This window comes from Anabrus simplex, chromosome 12 (genome assembly GCF_040414725.1).
Source record: "Anabrus simplex isolate iqAnaSimp1 chromosome 12, ASM4041472v1, whole genome shotgun sequence".
NCBI lineage: Eukaryota > Metazoa > Arthropoda > Insecta > Orthoptera > Tettigoniidae > Anabrus > Anabrus simplex.
In genome coordinates, this window is record NC_090276.1 from 70,755,121 (window position 1) to 70,774,802 (window position 19,682).

The 19,682-nt window shown below is 40.5% G+C and overlaps 1 protein-coding gene across 1 annotated transcript in view; it reads left to right on the forward strand.

Annotated features, from left to right (window-relative positions):
- The first annotated feature begins 578 nt into the window (after positions 1-578).
- The window catches only part of Pxn (Peroxidasin), a 296,390-nt gene continuing 277,286 nt past the window's right edge, over positions 579-19,682 (forward strand). The window contains exon 1 of the mRNA XM_067156835.2: positions 579-644. Coding sequence (XP_067012936.2) covers positions 625-644 — 20 coding nt within the window. The 5' untranslated portion in view covers positions 579-624. The remainder of the gene's footprint in view (positions 645-19,682) is intronic.

The following is a 19,682-nucleotide window of genomic DNA, read 5'->3' on the forward strand; positions in this document are numbered from 1 at the left end:
AAAACCATAATACCATCGGAAATTCTCAGGGTTTTGATTTTCTCTCCTTGGATTATCAATCGCTTTCAAAATTTATCTTTGATTTACTTTACCGCTTGTTCCATATCATCTTTGAAAAGGAGGGGGAACAAAGTGCAGCCTTTCCTCACTCCTTTCTGGATTGCTAAATGAAGCATAGGTTACATACATCAGATACTGTGTAGCTTTCGACCTGTATACGACGGCATTTGTTGAATAAACAGCATTTAGAAGAGTGGACTATTCTACACTCGGTCGCCCTGTTACGCTTTGCCTCTACTCGCTGAACTTGTTGTTGTTGTTGTTGTTGTTGTTGTTGTTGTTGTTGTTGTTGTTGTTGTTGTTGTTGTTGTTGTTGTTGTTGTTGTTGTTGTTGTTGTTGTTGTTGTTGTTGTTGTTGTTGTTGTTGTTGTTGTTGTTGTTGTTGTTGATGATGATGAACTGTATCACCGTACACTTTCTGATGCCATTTGAACTTAGCACAGTACTTTGGAGTATATGGTCCACCATTGCCGTGACACTTAACTAATTTTGTATTTGTTTGTGTGTTCCAGGGATCTCCGCTTCAACAAGATACGAGACATCCCACCTAATGCATTCAAGGATATGAAGAAATTGAACACTCTGTAAGTAACAGATATCACTATTTTTCAATTTTCAATCAGATGTTGAGTGTTATTTCTCTTTCAAGGAGAAAGACAGGATTATGGACAGTTCCAACCAAAAATTCAATTCATTACAAATTTAACCGAGGGCATTATTTATACAAAAAATTTAAGACTCAAAAAATGAAAGGTTTTCCCTGTATCAGGAGACTCACGAACGATTTTAATAATAACCTCAAGTTTAGTCATCCTAGACTTTTATTGAAGTGGCTTCTTATTTCAAATCTAGATCAGTGTCAACACAGTTCTTAACGTACTGTTAAAAACCGATTCCTTTCTAGTTGCAAGCCATCAATTATTATGACTAGTGCCCAGATGTTCAGACGTTTATAGGCTAGAGCGCAATTTTACTGAAGTGAGTAACAATTATATTCTATCCCGGGAAACATTTCTGCTACCGGGCGAGTTGGCCATCCGGTTAGATGTTGTAACCAAGGTTGAAGTTTACAGAACACAACTTTATTTGCTTCACTTTATGATATTTACACAAATAACTGAAATTTATTTTGAAGCAAAAAGGAATATTGAATCTTGAGAAAAGTCTGTCTTTATACAATATGTACAGGTTTACAGTCTTTAGATACACTTCTATCTTGAAAAGATAGTCTTTGTGAATTGACACGTTGATAGTCGAGAACTATCTGGCACACTAACATAAATGTCTTTGAGAGTCCTTGTTTGTGGAAGTGCCTGAATTCCTAAAAAGCAAGTTCAATTGATTGAAGAAATTCCACCTAGCGAAACTAAGGGAGCTTGCATAATTTAGGGAATGACAATGGCTTGTAAAAGAATTACGGAACATAGGCAGCGGAAACAGGTAAGGGAGCGGTGACCAGAGGTGAAACCTCGTACTGCCAGAAATTCAGTCCACCTGGTCGAAGCACATTTTCAAGAGGAGTAGCCTCCGTGCTCGACGTAGGGTGTATTCTGGAGCTGGACACCGGGGCGAGTGGGCAAGTGAGCAGACAGGGAGCTCCTATTTATAGTACACTCGATGGTCAGGCACGCGCACTGAGGGCTGCGCGTCGAAGCTAGCAGAATGATACACAGGCGCGCGTGCAGCTGGCTGGCTGAGCGAGAAGAGAGCGCCGGACATACAACATTAGAGGCTGTCTGAACCTATTGTTGTTTAAAAACAGTATGAAATCACCGATTCTCCAAATGTTGTCAAACAGTTTTTTAATTATTTCTTTGTTGGATTTTGTTTAACTCAAAAAAGTGATTGAAGTATCTACCTAGAATCTTGAATGAAACTGAGTTGTTCTATACTAATCAGGCATTCCTTTCTCCTGTGGACCAGTAGAAACCAAAGCATGTAAGTCACATTTGTGCAAGACTTAATAGATCTCTTTAAGAGAAAAAGCTGCGTAAATTTATTGCCAATAATTCATGTACAAGATAATATGTTCACGTCCACAGAAAATGTATTACACATAATATTTATCTGGTTGAAGCTGTTTTTATTAACAATATTCAGAATATTAACAAAATAACTCAGCTTATATGATTTTTGCTGGGGACTGTTTTGTATTATTCAATGAGCTGGAGGTATAATTTTACTATTTCTTCAATATTATGTCGAAATGACTTATCTTGGTAGTATCAAAGCTTACTGACAAATTATTCAAAAAAGAAAAAAATGCTTATCTCGCTTTTCCCCAGGATGAGTGAATTGCGAAAATATGCTCCCTATTGCATTACGTCATCGATGGCACTCTTTATGAATGTCTATTGATGGTGTCTGCAAACAACTAAAGACATGGTTTCACGTAAAAAGTGTCGATGACCTAGATGTTAGGCCCCTTTAAACAAAGAGCACTATCATCATCAAGTCAAAATTACATTCAGACTCGTTGACGCTATAATGCGATGAAAATAATAATATAAGTCCAAGAGATAGAATATAATATGACATGTTTGATCTTGCTTGCTGTTGTGTGGCCAACCGATCTTCCTCCCTCACTACACAAAACTCAGAGCTCAGACGCACGCACACACAATAGCACGTTTGTTAACAAACACACAATGTATGTGTGTACGAGAGGAAGAGAGAGGGTGGTTTTAAACAGCCGAGGGCCACAGCACTCCAATTAAAGGGGTTGTAAACTGTAATTTATTACCGTCATTTTAAAACAGAGAGAGAGAGATATGTGAGGCGAGAGGACTTTGGGATGGAGTGAAAGGGAACAACTATTTGTCGTGGCATTAAGACATGTAGAATGGTTTGGGGCCGAGGAAGAATCCTTGAGGCTACTCCGTTGTTTACACCTCATACAAGTAGAACTTGTGAGAGTGCGCTTCTGGGAATGTAAAGTAGAAAACCAGCCTTCGAACAAATAGTATACAACATCCCCGTGTATCCACTAGTTTCAGATGTGTATTTCTCTTAAAGATACAGTACTGTAGTATTTCTCGGTGTGACTGTTAGCGGTATTCTGCAATAACCTACTGTAAATTCACCAAATCACACACAGAAAAATTCAAGTCTAATATCTGGGACCTTGTTAACAGGCGCACCGCCCTTCCTTTTTTACAAATCACCCGGCTAACATAACCTAGACATGTGCTGGTTACATAATATTAATACATACGGTATTTGAGTCTGTGTGTGTTCCAAATTAAAATATAAATACTGTAAAACTGTGTATTCAAATTATAAATATTCATTATTGCAAGCATAATTGCATCAATTACATAAGAGTTTAAATGTTTAGCGTGACTATCACATCGGGCGAGTTGGCCGTTAGGTTAGGGGCGTGCTGCTGTGAGCTTGCACCCGGGGGATAGTGTATTCGAACCCCACTCTCGGCAGCCCTGAAGATGATTTTTCGAGGTTTCCCATTTTCATACCAGGTGAATGCTGGGGCTGTACCTTAACTAAGGCCATGGCCGCTTCCTTCCCATTCCTACCCCTTTCCTATCCAATCGTCGTCTTAAGACTTATCTGTGTCGGTGCGACGTAAAGCAAGTTGTGAAACATTAGAAAATAGCGTAGTGTACACAAGCAAACCCGTGTGGCACTCCACATCAACCGAGTGGTAAGCTGGAACCATGTTTATAAAAGAGCAGGAGAACACTAGAAGTTCAGAATACTCTTATCTTGTTCGTGATAATAATACTTAAATAGTTCAAAATCTGCAGTCATTGTTTACTTGTCTGATATTGTTAATGTTCTGAAGGTAGTAAATTGAAGTTTTATCACATTCATTTTTTACGTAATATTCCCACACGGCTGACAAAAATATCTGGAGAAGACACTGCTTTCCCTTAGTTCTAGGGAGTGGTGGGAAAAGCACATACAGTAATAAAGTAATTGGGTACCTGAGAAATAATTTTCCTCAATTACAAATTCCTTTTTCTTTTCAACAAGTAATCCGTAAAATTACTCTTGCAATTACCGATTATTTCGTAGAAATTGCCATCTTAAAGAGATTACTGATATTCTCTTCGCATGGGACTGGAAGGATATTAAAGTATGTAAACAAAAATATATTACTTTTATTCCTGTCTTCCTTTCTTTTAACAGAGATACTGAGCGATAGTGAGAGTAATACTTTAGAACTTCATAAATGATTTTCCCTATAATTATTATTGAAGTTACAGACTTCTTAGATTTTCCGTGTTGTCTCACGTTCGCGAGAAAAAAAATATTTGCCATGACTTATGACTCAACCTACGTAATAATAATAATAATAATAATAATAATCATAATAATAATAATAATAATAATAATAATAATAATTGACATATGGGAGAGCCGCCTCTGTGGTGTAGTGGTTAGCGTGATTAGCTGCCACCCCCGGAGGTCCTGGTTCGATTCCCGGCTCTGCCACGAAATTTGAAAAGTGGTACGAGGGCTGGAACGGGGTCCACTCAGCCTCGGGAGGTCAACTGAGTAGAGGTGGGTTCGATTCCCACCTCAGCCATCCTCGAAGTGGTTTTCCGTGGTTTTCCACTTCACCTCCAGGCGAATGCCGGGATGGTACCTAACTTAAGGCCACGGCCGCTTCCTTCCCTCATCCTTGCCTATCCCTTCCAATCTTCCCATCCCCCTACAAGGCCCCTGTTCACCACAGCAGGTGAGGTCGCCTGGGCGAGGTACTGGTCATACTCCCCAGTTGTATCCCCGACCAAGAGTCTGAAGCTCCATGATACTGCCCTTGAGGCGGTAGAGGTGGGATCCCTCGCTGAGTCCGAGGGAAAAGCCGAACCTGGAGGGTAAACAGATGATGATGATGATGATGAGGATGATGACATATGGGAGAAGGAAACAACTACCGGACGACTGGAAAGTAGCTTTACTCCATCCCTTACATAAAAAAGGAAATATCAAATATGTAAATAACTATCGTTCTTTCACATTACTACCAGTAGCATACAAGATTCTATCGTTATTCATCCCAGAACGACTAGAACAGCAAGTTGAGCGCTCACTTGGAGAATACCAAGGAGGTTTACGGAAAGGCCGATCAGCAGCAGAGCAGATTCACAATTTTAAGACGATAATAAAATGTCATATGTTCAGAAGCTGAACATACATGTGCACTTTGTAGACTTCAGAAAGGCATACGACTCCATTGACCACGATGTGTTATTTCAAATAATTGCATAAACTTCTAGTGGTAATAGGAGCAACCCTCGCTAATACCATGTTCAAAGTAAAATTCCAAGACGTACCCTTTGACATTAAAACGGGTGTTAGGCAGGGAGATGGATTCTCACCACTCTTGTTCAACTGCGTACTCGAGAAAGTAATACAGGAGTGGCATCAGATTCTCCAAGGTAGAAACTTGTTCAGACCTTTACGGATTGGGACGAAGAAGAATAGGGTAGAAATTGGCTGCTTCTCTTTTGCGGATGATATAGCAATAATGACAGAACATTTTGAAACTGCAACAGAAAGAGATGAATGTGCTGAAAGAGGTAACACGCACGGCTGTGTGGCTCAGTCCGGTGGTATTTGAAGGTGCTCAAATACGTCAGCCTCGTGTCGGTAGATTTATTGGCACGTTAAAGAACTCCTGCGGGACTAAATTAGGGCACCTCGGCGCCTCCGAATACCGCAAAAGTAGTTAGTGGGACGTAAAGCAAATAATATTCATTATTAACAAACAGGCTTGCAGATATCCTTTGAAAAGACGGAAGTAATGTCAAACATCACAAACAGCACGACGCAACTGGACACCAAATATGGAACAATAAACCGCGTGTATAAGTTTAAATACCTTTGTGGAGTGGATCCAGTCAAACGGACTACATACAGAGCCCTTGTCGGCCAGAGCAATGTAAATAGACTTAGCTTTCCAAACAACCCGGAACATTTATAACAAAATGTGCTTTTCTATCAATACAAAAATTCACCATTATAACACTGTCATCAAATTGGTATCTCTCCATGCGTCGGAATGTCTCATCTTCTCTCAGAAAAGTACTCTCGTTAAGTTAGAGCAAAAAGAGAGAAAGATTCTCCATAACATTCTTGGCTTTAACCACAAAAAGAAGGCATGTACGTAAGAAAACGCAGACAAGAAAGATAGAGAAGATCACGGACACAATTCAGGGCTCGCTTCTACGGTCATTCACGACGGATGAACGACTCCCGATCGACAAATCACATTTTTAAAAGTTTTCACTCAAAAAAACCATAAGCAAAAATTCCCTGGTACGTTAAGGTCAAGAAAGACCTCGAACAAATAGACCTATGACCAGACGGCGCGCACAAACGAGTCTCTTCAGAACAAGCGTAGTGACTTTTGTGGCCTTCCGAGATGCGAAGTGAACAACTGGTGCAAAGTGCTCGGATGAACTCCGCGCTCGACATAGCGAGGTAATGAAAATCTACTGGATCAGTCGAGAACCGATTACACGCCAGAATTTGATCCTTATTTGGCCGATTAGCGAATAATAATAATAATAATAATAATAATAATAATAATAATAATAATAATAATAATAATAATAGATTTGTGATTTTTTTCTCACTGCATAACCAGTGCCAAATTGTAATATTTTGTTAGGAAGGAGGGTAGCTGGTTTACCTTTATAAATTCTATAGTTTCCTGAGTCAAAATGATTTTCGTCACTGCACCTAGTTTCTTGGAGTGCCAGAATTTGGATGTTGAGTTGGTCTAATGTGTCTGTTAAGTGCTTCAACTTTCCAATTTTGCGAAGCGTGTTGATGCTTAAAGTGCCAATAAAATGTTTTTCCTTTGTGCGAAGAGATTTGGGAAGCTCCGATACATTCCCGCATGATGTTCTCGGTCCCCCAGAATCCGATGACCGAGAAAACCTAGTATGAATACTAGGGCCTGTGGTAGTAGTATCCTTAACTGACGTTGCCATCATGCTAGTAAGTTGAAGATAATGGGGAGATTGATCTTTCTCAATCTCATAGTTACAACTAAGGTATTGAGCCTCAGAGGTTGCCTCAGGATGTTTTATGCATCTGAAACACTGATCATTGGCGGCAGGTCACAAATGAAAAGCGTTGAGAAACAAGAGGAAAATTCTCAGAAAAATCCTAGGACCAAAGTTCGAAAATGGAATTTGGATGAAAAAAAACCACACGAAATTTTTCAATTCACAGAAAAAAATCACAGATACCATCAGAAAGAGACGACTAAAATTCTACGGACACCTACACAGAATGGATAACAACAGGCTGACAAAGAAAATTCTAAATCTAGCTCTAACCCTGAAAATCCGCAACAATTGTTTAGTAGAAATTCATGAAGATCTACAAGAAATGGGTATTGAGGACGAAACCATTCAAGATAGAATGAAATTTAGAAGCTTAGTAAAGAAACATAAATTTGCAGAGAAACCAACAAGAAAAAATACAGGCTGGACAGAAACACGCAGAAAGGAACACAGTGAAAAAATGAAGAGATATTGGGAAGAAAAGAAGAAGAAACATTGTGCAAAATAAATTCAAACGCACTCCACAGTTGGGCACAACGAATCAAAAAAAATATATAATAATAATAATAATAATAATAAAAATAATCCATTATCATTCCAAACAACTCTCGCATTACCTGCCCTCCCCTTCTCACGCAATACGTAACCAAAAGGATGCTTTACCCCGGAGGTTTGTTCACGAGGAGCTGTAGTCTAGTGTATCCCCTCCCCTTCGAGCCCCAACTTTTGCTAATAGGTTTACCATATTAATGAGGGGAAAGTTTTACAGTATTCCTTCCCTTTCTACTGCTGTACAGTCTGCTCTGTGTGGGGTCTCGGCTGTGGCTAGGGCTGATAGTATACAACTCAAGGGACAAACTAGCTGTCGCTAACGGGTTAGCTTATCTAATATGTGAGGAACACCGTGTTCTGTGATTAGTACCACTATATGAGCGACACCATGGTTCTGCTTTAACCGTGATCAATACTATTAAGAGGGGCCGGTGACTTGGATTTTGGACCCCTTTTTATAACAAGCATTATCTCAGATAATACGGCATTGTGAGTCGGATCCACTGATTGTTTTGGATTCACTGTGATTTTTTAATCATGATTCGTTTTACATTCCAGTCAGTGGATTAATTTTAGAGTTTTGATTATCGTTTCATTTCATTGCACCTCGTGCCATTAGGGGCAGATGATGCGTTCTAGCAGCTCAGAACATTGTTGGTCATCACACGATCATGTTTCCCTCCTAATTTCGGTAAACATCTTCATTACTTTGCTGTCAAACAGGGGCTGATGATCGCACTGTTTTCCACCTTGTAAAATAAATCCCGAAAGGAATCACCACCATCAACGGGACCGTCGCCAGGTGACGGATTCCTTATCAATTGTTTATGTAGTCGTTTCTCAAAATAATTTCAAATTAATTCTAATCTTATGGAACAAATCCCTTCGAAAAGTATTCCAATTCTTAATTTATTTTCCTATAAACAGGTGTGTACTGAGGAAAGCACCAACGCTCAATCTTCGATTCTGAGGAATTGAACTAGAGACGGCTAACTTCTTCGACCTGGTCAGGAATCGAACCCGGCACCCTGTGAAAGCCTTAACGCAGACCATTTACTGTATCCAAAGAACTGTGTATTTTAGGATATTTTAGCACTGTCCTGCAGAGTTGCAAACTGGCATTGTAACAGTTTTAAACTTGTTACGTCCCACCAACTACAAGATGACCCAAAAGTTCGTTAACATTTGACTAGGCAATACTTCACAGAATATTGAAGGTAGAGAGGTAATACTTGACACACATAATTGGCATAAAATGGGGTTTTATTGACACCAAAATAAAGTGCACAAAATGAGCAAGAGGTGGTGCTTCACACGATACAGAAGAAATAACAATCGACGTTTGGCAAGGAAGATGTTCTTTATAACACCTGCTGAACATGTCGGCCGTCATTCATCAGCAATACCTGTAGTCCAGGGACAATGTCATGAACAGCACTGTACAGCATGTTCGTAGGTGTGGTGAGAAATTGCCGTTGGATCTTGTCTTTTAGCGTCCCTAATGAGGTCGAACGATCGCGGTAGACGTGCGACTTCAGGTGACCCCACCAGCAATAATCACACTGATTGAGATCGGGAGAACGGGGAGGTCAATCAGGACATGCCGCAATTGCAGGCGCATCTGACGCTTGGTTTACACCGAACACAGGGCTCATGCGCATCACTGACGTGTTGCTGTCCAGCGCCATCTGTTGGTCATTTTGTGTAATTTATTTTGGTGTCAATAAAATCCCATGCCATTCCAATCATGTGTGTCAATTATCACCTCTCTACCTCCAATAATCCGTGAAGTATTCCCTCGTCCGGACTTTTGGGCCACCCTGTACTTTCACCGTTTTCGGAGACGCGGGGGTGCCAAATTGTTGTCCCTCAGGATTTTTTGAACGTGCTAGAAAATCTATCGAAACGAAACTGACGTAGGCTATTTGAGCATCTCCAAACACCACCGGACTGTCAAGTTGGGTTAGAAGGTCACCTGATGTAAACATCAAGCTCAATAACTGTATATTCCAATTTTCGGGCATTCTCTGTGCGCATTTTTTTCATATAAACAAGAAGATATAAAAACAGCACTTGCATTTCTAATTCTAATTTGATGAAAGAGTTGCAGAAGTGTAACAAAAGTTATGACGGTCGCAGGCGCCTCTGGATTGTTGTTATGTCTGCTGGAGCTCACTTCGACTCAAGTGTTAAAGAGATCGTTAAACATAGCCGCTGCTTTTATATTTAGCGAGTTTTAGCGTTGGCAGTGCAAAGTGAAAAAGGCGACTTCCAAGCACGTCGTTAACCGGGACACACGCTTTGAGATTCATAATACAATCCAGGAAGAGAAAATTTTATTATGAGCTGTGATGATTAGATCATTCTCAACCATGTAATAGTTTTAACTCTGATGCTATATTACTTGTAGGATAATTGATTTCATTTCAATTCTAGCGCAGATATGGCAAGGTCAGAAGCCACCGGAATGGATACATTGAAAGCGTGATCATTCAGGGCAGATGACACAACTACTACTACAGCAGGTTCGGAGAGTAGTCATAAATGCAAAGGAGTGCAATAGGTGCGATTTATTTTGGCGATAATATAGCTTTGTCGGAATGGTTCCAAATGTTTTATTTAATAAATCCTATCATAGGATAAAGAGAAGACAAGGAAGAAGAAAATGGCGGCAGGCTGTCATTTTCGTAACGGCCGCAGGTTTTTGAGATTTCGTAGACTCAACCTAACCACATGGCACTACAGCCCTGAAGGGCCTTGGCCTACCAAGTGACCGCTGCTCAGGTGTCGTGCGGTCAGTACGACGAATCCTCTCGGCCGCTGTTTTTGGCTTTCTAGACCGGGGCCGCTATCTCACCGTCAGATAGCTCATCAATTCTAATCACGTAGGCTGAGCGGACCTCGAACCATCCCTCACATGCAAGTAAAAATCCCTGACCTGGCCGGAAATCGAACCCAGGGCGTCCGGGTAAGAGGCAGGCACTCTACCCCTACACCACGGGGCCGGCTTTTGTAGACTTACTAAATTGTTTCCGCTGTTTCATCTAACCTCCAATTGAGCGCACGACTCAACACGGCGCCATCTTAAAACAGAGTATGCGTGTGACGTCACATATTTAGTGCTATTTCATGAAAGCTACTTTTCAGGTTTTCAGTTGCTTTTTATTCATCAGGTTGGAGAAGAATAGTAACACCTATCTAGCGTTTGTAGATATTGAAAAGTATTTCAATAACATGAGTCGGTACAAACTATTTAAAATTCTTAAAGTAACAAGTTTGGACTGGAAAGACAGCAAGCTATGAAGGGCAGACCACGATGGCAGATATCCGAGGAAGTAACCGGACAGCAAAAATCAGGAAAAGTGTAAGGGAGGGCTGTTCTCTCTCACCATACCTTTTAATGTGCTCAATAAGAAGCCATAAATATGTTTAAGCAAATACCAAAGGAGTGAACGTAAACGGCACCACATCCAATGTATTCGATTTGCAGATGACATAGCAATTGTAGCTGAATGTATTGTCTGAATCAGCATTGTCAGATTCACGCTTAAACATCAATGTCAAGAAGAACCAAAATATTAGTTGTGGATAAACATCCTGAACAAATTCACACCAACATCAAGCTTACTGACAAGATAGTGGAACAAGTCAACAGTTTCCCTTATCTAGGAAACCTGATCACAGATGCAGAAGAGAGATCAAAAGGAGAATAGCGCTTGCCAAACATGCGTTTAGTAAAAAGAGAAATCTATTAATCAATGCAAATTTAGATTTTGGAATTAGGAAGAAATTTGTGACTTATTTTGTATTTAGTGTACTATTGTATGGCTTTGAATCTTAGGCAATCATAGATCAGGATGGGAAATGACTGGAAGCGTTTGAGATGTGGGACTGGAAACGAATGCTCTGGATTAAATAGATTGAAAAGAGACCAAACAAAAGCGTTCTGCAAGAAATTCAAGGGAAGAGAGAACTGGTGCTAACGATACAAAGAAGAAGAGATAAATTCACTGGCCACATGCTGCGACATGATATCTTTCTTACCAACCTGCTGTAAGGGAAAAATCACGGAGAAGAAAGGTCGAGGACAACAAGACTTGGCACAAAGCCTTCATTGTTGTTCCTACTATGACATCAAAGGAGGAGCTGAGGACAGGACAGACAAGCCATTGCCTTTAGACATTGATGATGAGCTTCCTCCTTTATTTGTCAATTGAAATATTAAACATAATCGAAAATTAAATACTCCCGGCGTTCTACTCAAACACTAAGAGCGTCTTAAATTTGTTCCTTCCATGTACCCGTTGTCGAACGACGTAAGTATACGTTGAAAAAAAATAACGATCTAAAGTACATCAGGGATTTTTCCATATTTTGTAAATATAGGAATAAAACAGAGATTTAACTAAACAAGGAGTTATTAAAAGACAATAATACATACCTTAATCAGCACCGATTTTCACAGAGAATATAATATCTGAATTTATATATTAAAAACAGAGGCCTTTAAATGTTTATTAGTAACAATGTGTGATGCTGAAAATAAATATTTTCCTGCAGAAAAGGTGTTGTAAAAACGTAGCATTTTAATAAATGGTGAATTGAAGTGACGAGATGTTCTGTATTCTTGCGAGCACTAACTTGTGGAACACGAAATGAAACAAATTTCAAAAGTTCTGTGGAATCAAATTAATTGTATTGTAGGTTTTATTACGAAATAATCGTTCTTCTGCTACGAAGCGATGTGAGATTAAAATTACTTCTTAAATACAGATGCATCAAAAGCGCAAAATGTCTTATTTATTTGAATACAGATATCGTAAAAAGTTACTTTGAAAGTGGGTCGCAAATTGTTATAAACACATACACTACTCTTGTTTACTCCTTACAAGGTTAGTGAATAACTAACGAACAGTAAGCTGCAGGAAATGTGTCTTTTTTCAGTTGAATTCCCTCGATGTCCTTATAAAGCCCTCAACAAGTTGTCCTTGTGCCTAGATTTACCCACACCGCGTCTTAGACTGGCGCCTAGATCTTTTAAAGCTGCCATTACCACAATCCCTTTTAAGGCGCCCAGTGACATCATGCAACATTGCTGCATGTAATATCGTCTTACATGCGAAGAATACTTAGTGTCACATTCCAATGTACATATAATGATAATAAACACCTACTTAAAACTCGGAGGACGTCAGAGTGTTGAAGTTCAACCATGAAACAGTTTTAATAGTCAGAAATGTATTTTCTTTGAGTTATTCCCCCATGATATAGATCAGGGATGGCGAACCTTTTCTAAACAGTGTGCCATTTTAAGTCTGGTTTATTATTATCAACTGTCTACTGTGCCACTAGTTTTCCTTGATGATGATTATGCTTGTTTTTTTAAGGAGCCTAACATCGAATGTCATCGGCCCAGTTATTTTCCTTTGGAGTAGGTACAACCCACGCCCCATCCCCACCCCTGACTTCCATCCCTAATTTCAAATTATATTTTCATAATACGTTATTACTTTATTACATATATCTTGTAAGATAAAACTTTTGCTTGCATGTTCCTTGGTCGTATTTGCCAATACTGCAAAAATACATTTGTAAATATGTAAGTTTTAATAATACCTAACATAAGCGCCCATTGTAACACACCAATGCTTCACCAATTTGTACGAATTTGTTCTCCCATGTACTGCTTTTTTGAAACTCAGTCAACTCCATTTCTAACTACTCAAAAAAATGACCTCAGTATTACTCATTTGTGCAATATGAGGGTTTGAAATTAAGTGCGATATTTTCTCCAAATCTCGTAATTGGGATAACTCTCTTGGCAACTATTCGTCTTACAAAATTAAAAACAGTTAAGTTACACACTAAGAAAACTTACGCGCTGCTATCATCCACACAAACGTCGAACTTCACTAATTGAGTGATGTGGGTGAGCGAATGTATCGCCGACCGCATCTGACATTTATCTCACTTGATTTCCGGACCTATCAATGTTGCAGTCTTGCTATAATGTGCGTCCGAATGGAACTATATTTAGATTTTTGATATTTATTTCTTAAGTCTGAAACACTATCGTTCAAGACGCACATAAAAACGTTATTATGTTCATGTGGTGTGCCATCGAAATCGTATTCCCGTGTCACGCGTGGCATAGGTTCGCCATCCCTGATATAGATGCACACCAAGCGACCATTGTTCAGCTAGAAGACCTGTGGTCGCCACGACGTATCTTCCCGGCAGATATTCTTGGCTTTCTAGATCGGAACCCTTACCTCGCCGTTGGATAGCTCCTCAACTGTTATCACGCAGGTAGAGTGGACCTCGAAACAGCCTTCAGATCCCTTTTTTGCTAGTTGCTTTACGTCGCACCGACACAGATAGGTCTTATGGCGACGATGGGATAGGAAAGGCCCAGGAGTTGGAAGGAAGCGACTGTGGCCTTAATTAAGGTACATCCCCAGCACTTGCCTGGTGTGAAAATGGGAAAACACGGAAAACCATCCTCAGGGATAGGAAAGGCCCGGGAGTTGGAAGGAAGCGACTGTGGCCTTAATTAAGGTACATCCCCAGCACTTGCCTGGTGTGAAAATGGGAAAACACGGAAAACCATCCTCAGGGCTGCCGACAGTGGGATTCGAACCCACTATCCCCCGGATGTAACCTCACAGCTGCGCGGCTCTAACCGCACGGCCTACTCGCCCTGTCAGATCCCTTACCTGGTCGGAGTCGAACTGGGACATCCGGGTAAGAAACCGGCACGCTGCCCTTAACACATTGCACTATACATAAAAAGTATAATACTGAGCTCGATAGCTGCAGTCGCTTAAGTGCGGCCAGTATCCAGGATTCTGTACTTTAATTAAGGCCACGGCCGCTTCTTTCCCACTCCCACCCCTTTCATGTCTCATCGTCGTCTAAAGAACTACCTGTTCGGTGAGGCGTAAAGGAACCCACATTACAGAGCCCCTTAGCTGTTGAGACGAAAAAATGAGATCTTTAAGTATTTGGGAGAAAAATTGCAAGGGAATTGGTTGGAAAAGAATGCCATTAAATAGCGGACGAGAAAAGTGAAAAAGACATTTCAAGTGACGAGGAACATCTGCAATAAACAGGTTCCATCGTACCGGGCTAAACTTAGACATCTAAACACTGTATGCAGAAGAAAGGTGGGCTTGCAGTAAGAGAGAAAGAAGAGTGCAGCGGGGCAAGCAATACGCTGTTGTACTGGATGAGCAAAATGAAACTGGCCCGCAAAGTAGTTACAATAGGACTCAAACGGGATTGACCCTTATTAATGATTATCCCTGAAGATGGTTTCATCTGAAGAACCGAAACACTGGAGATTTAAAACTCCCGACTTCACTTCACTCAGAAATCACCGGCAGAACTCAACACGAGAAGGTTCGTCTCGAGACTTAAATAAAACAACAATAAACATAAACATAGCAAATAGTGGTAAGAAACATTTTATCTTTGATTTTTCTAAGGAAAACAGTTGACGTTTTAATACGTGTTTTAAAGTGTTCTATTACATAACAAACATTATCAAGACATGTTTATTGTGTGTGTGTTAAAATAAGGTTATTTATTGACGATATTGTATGTGTAGCTGAATGATGTTAGATCTTAAGATATGGGAAGTCTTGCTTTATGAGGCAGAAATCGCTGATGAAGCGAGGTGGGGCTGACGTAATACCACCGGACTGAGCCAGGATCGAACCTACCAAGTGCCTCAACTATCTGAGCCACTCGGCCAGGCATAAAATTACGAACTTGATAATATATTGACAGAGCGCACCAAACCATCACCCGTAGTATTATATGAACTTAGTCGATACGGAACAAGTAAGGAACGAAATTGGTCAAATTTGTCGAATATGGACTCTTTCTCGCAATCATAACAGTAAATGTGTAAGGATACAGATGCAGGACATTTTTGCTAACGTTTCGACACGACGATCTCTTAATCCCCACTTGAATACATAAAGGGCGTTCACTCGAGCAATGTTCTCTGGTGTTCCAACTCTATTCGGATAGTTACGGTTTTAATTGGCTACGGAACCCGTTTCAGGGGTTGCCTGGCCGAGGTGGTAAAGGCGTACTCGGTTCTCCCGGAAGGACGTGGGTTCGAATCCCCGTCAGCAAGTCGAAAAATTTAAGAAACGAGATTTCCACTTTCGGAGGTGCATATGGCCCTGAGGTTCACTCAGCCTACACCAAAAATGAGTACCAGGTTAATTCCTGGCGGCAAAAGTGGCCGAGCGTAGAGCTAACCACCCTACCCCATCACGTGCCGAGGTTAACAATGGTGGAAGCCTTTACCTTCCACTCCTCCAAGGGCCTTCGTGGCCTGTACGGAGGTGACTTTGCTTTGCTTTCAGAACCCGTTTCACGCTCATTTTTCCAAACACTTTCAGTCTTAAACTCTTGCGCAAACAGTTCCTACCAGGTTTCCACGAATCGTGCTTCGCATAACACGGGACAATGAACTCACGCTGTTTTATCGTGAGCACCATTCAACTGGTCACTAAACACGTCATCACACGTAATGACACGACGTACTCGGGAGATAGGCACGCGCAACATGCGACAGCAACCGAATGGTGCATCGAAACCACGATTTCCAGCATTTCCTATGATGGATAGTTTTGCTGTCCATTAACAAGGGCTAGGTTTATTTTTCCCACCATGTACAATCATACACCCCACACTCACCTTGGCTCTCCAAGTGGAATACTAGTCGCCGTTACGTCACTTTATTATTCGCGTGAGGTTCAATCACGGAAGTATTGCAAGCCCTCTCTATCGGATCGGATCAACTTGCTGTTCCCGTGACTGCCAAGCAATCGCATCTTATTCTCGTGCCAACCTTATCATGCGCATCGCAAAAAATGAACATTTTTTCTCCCACTGCTTTCATCCTCGCTACAACCAGAGGTGTATGAAGCAATTGCCACGTTCATAAAAGACACAGACTTAAGAATATAAGATCTGCAGTGATGAAATACCGGCAAAAAATAACTTCTCCGACAGCAGTTGCAATGTTTATAGTTTATTTTCTCAATGTGCATGTGAACACACTGTATAAGAACCCAGAAACATAAAAACTGTGAAATCGAAGTACAGTAATAAGTATATGTATTGCAAGTTTGAATCTTCTCTTTATCCTTTCTTTTGGCTCAGATGTATTTGTAGCTGGCTGTTTAGTTTGTTATCATCTTCTTTTTCTTATTGTTCTTCTTTTCTGGCCCTATGTGCGCCTACAATAGACACTCCCAATTATCACTCATTGTCGGCTCTTCTGATCCTTAGAGAGTACTCCCTGCGGTTGGATGTCTCTGCCACTAGATTACCTGGAAGGCCTGTTCGGCTGTACGCCACATGTTTCTCTCTCCTTTGTTCCTAGATTGCAAGAGCTCTCTAAACGGCAGGCATGATCTTCATCTCGACGTTATACGTGTCCGTACAAGCGCAACTGCTTCCAATTTCTCACAGCTACGGGCCGTACTAAATGATCCTCGTATATGCTCATTGCGCACTCCGTCCAAGAGGGTGACACCCGCTGACCATCGCAGCATCCGTTACATGCATTTGCTGAACATGCTTCGTTTGCCTTTACACGCGGAGCCGTAAGTGAGGGCGGGTCTAATAACAGTCTTGTATATCTTGCCTTTGAGCTTTATTGTCATCCGCCTGTCATATAAGACGCCAATTAGTCCATCGAACGTTGATGCGATGGTTCACGTCATCATCAATCGTTGTATCGATGGTAATAAGTTATTTTTATGCATTAGTAGGTTAGAATGCAAACTTACCGAAGAGAGTAGCAAGTACAGTCTAACTCCACAACGATTATGTCACGGGGTTTGCAGAAATATTAGGGGTACGGCCCTTGAGAATTCCCTATGATTTATGTTACTATTTCTACATTATGGAAGGGCGGGTGGCCGACACTTCCTACTAACCAGATTAGTTTGCAATCTAACCTGTTACCCCATGAAAATCCGTGCTTTATTAATAACTGAGCCCAGCTACATAAATTTATTCGTTATTGACAGTCTTTAAACCGCTAAGAAAATTGTATTGAGTGGATCTTAACTACTGGCCTGGCGAAGTTACAGAACATATACTCCGTCTTCTTACGGCTTATTCTGGGTCCATTGTGTCCAAAGTTCGAAGGCTGCCTCGACCACTTCACATGTTTCACCAACTAGGACGATGTCGCCAGCGTATAGAAAGGTCCATGGCATTTGTGCCATCAGTTGTTCTGTGAGATACTTAATAACTATATTGAATAAGATTCGTCTCAAAGCTGAACCTTGATCAACACCAACCTTTACAGTGAACCTCCCAGAGATACCAGAACTAGACTTCACCTTTGTAGAGGGACGGACGTACATGTCCCTGGTCAGCAACACATACTCTTCTGGAACATTTTGGTTTGTTACCTAAGGCCAATAAATTATTTTTCTGAACAACATATGTGTTTTCGCAACCAATCTGCATGAGATAACATGCCCAAGAGACTACACAGTGAAGAAGTACTGCAGAAAGCCGAAAACATTCATGCTATTGTCTTAGAGTTTTTAAGACTTTCAGATTTATTTACATACTTCTCAGAACCTATCCTGAATGTTAATACTAAATGTCTGGCACAGCATATTTCATTCCAAATTTGAAATCATTATGGGGAATGTATTAATATTATTACGGATACAAGTCTTATCGAGTAAAACCTTGTAAATACTCCTCTGTCCAGAGGGTATCTGATAAGACGACGACGTTTCTTTTTTTAATTGTCGAAAGCATTGTGCTTTTTTATGCGGTTCTTCCCCTCCACCCACCTCTCACTCGCTCACTCCTACACTTTCCCTCGTCTCTCCTACTGCTCATTCCATTGTTTTTAACAACTCCATCCTCTACTTCCATGTTTAACTTTTTCTCCCCAGCTACATTCTTCTCGATGTAATTATTTTCTCTTTAATTGCGAAGCTTAAAGAAGGGATACTAAAATGTATATTTCGGAATACAAATGTTTCTCATTATTGTACATTTGGTATTCCATTTGCAAAACTCATAGCCATTTTTATTATTTCATGGGATAAGAACAGATGGTTCTTGTACTGGAATAATGATCGCCCTGCAGTATCTGCAACACTTCAGACACGCTACGAACGGGAGCAGCTGTTAACAGTGTCATTACGATGTTCAGACTTAAATACCATTTAAGGCATATCACAAATAAGAATGAAAATGAGATTTGGGCACTTGTGACTCGCCTCCAGAGCTTTGCATTGGGTAAAGTAAAACCACTGGGGCTTAGTTTTATTGTGATCAGCCTTGAGTTTAATATTTACTTCAACATTAATACAGTACATTATTTTTTATCAAGGCCACTAACGAACGCGTATTTGACCTGAGGTAATCACTCTCCCCAAGGAGGTAAGATAGACTACAGTTACCTGATTGCCTCGTATAGAGTGCATCAATCACCTTGATAAATAACTCTAATAATTGAGTGAGATGGCTGCGCGGTTTGGACTTGCTTTCGAGAAATGAGATCCAACTCTACTGTCGTCAGACATGGAAATAGATTACCGTAGTTTTCCATGTTCACACCAGGCAAATTCTGAGGCTATACCTTAATTATGGCCACAGCTTTCTAAAAAAATCTATCTCTCTCTGTCTCTGTTGCTTCTTCTTCCCAAATCTTTCTTGACTTCATGAATCCAGGTTGTTGCTGACTTCTTGGTCCAAAGATATTTGAACATGTGTTTGATTTACCTGTTTCCATCCATTCTGTATGAATGTCAAAACATATCAACCGCTTCTTCCGCATTATTTCTGTTATGTTTTCTATGTTCCGGTATATTTCATCATTACTTCTTGATTTCTAGAGTTCTGTAATTCTTAGCGGGCCGAGTATTTTCCGTATAATGTTTCTTTCCAGTTGTTGTTGTTGTTGTTGTTGTTGTTAGTCGTTTAGTCGCTTTCGACTCTCCGTGACTCCATAGACCAAAGTGCGCC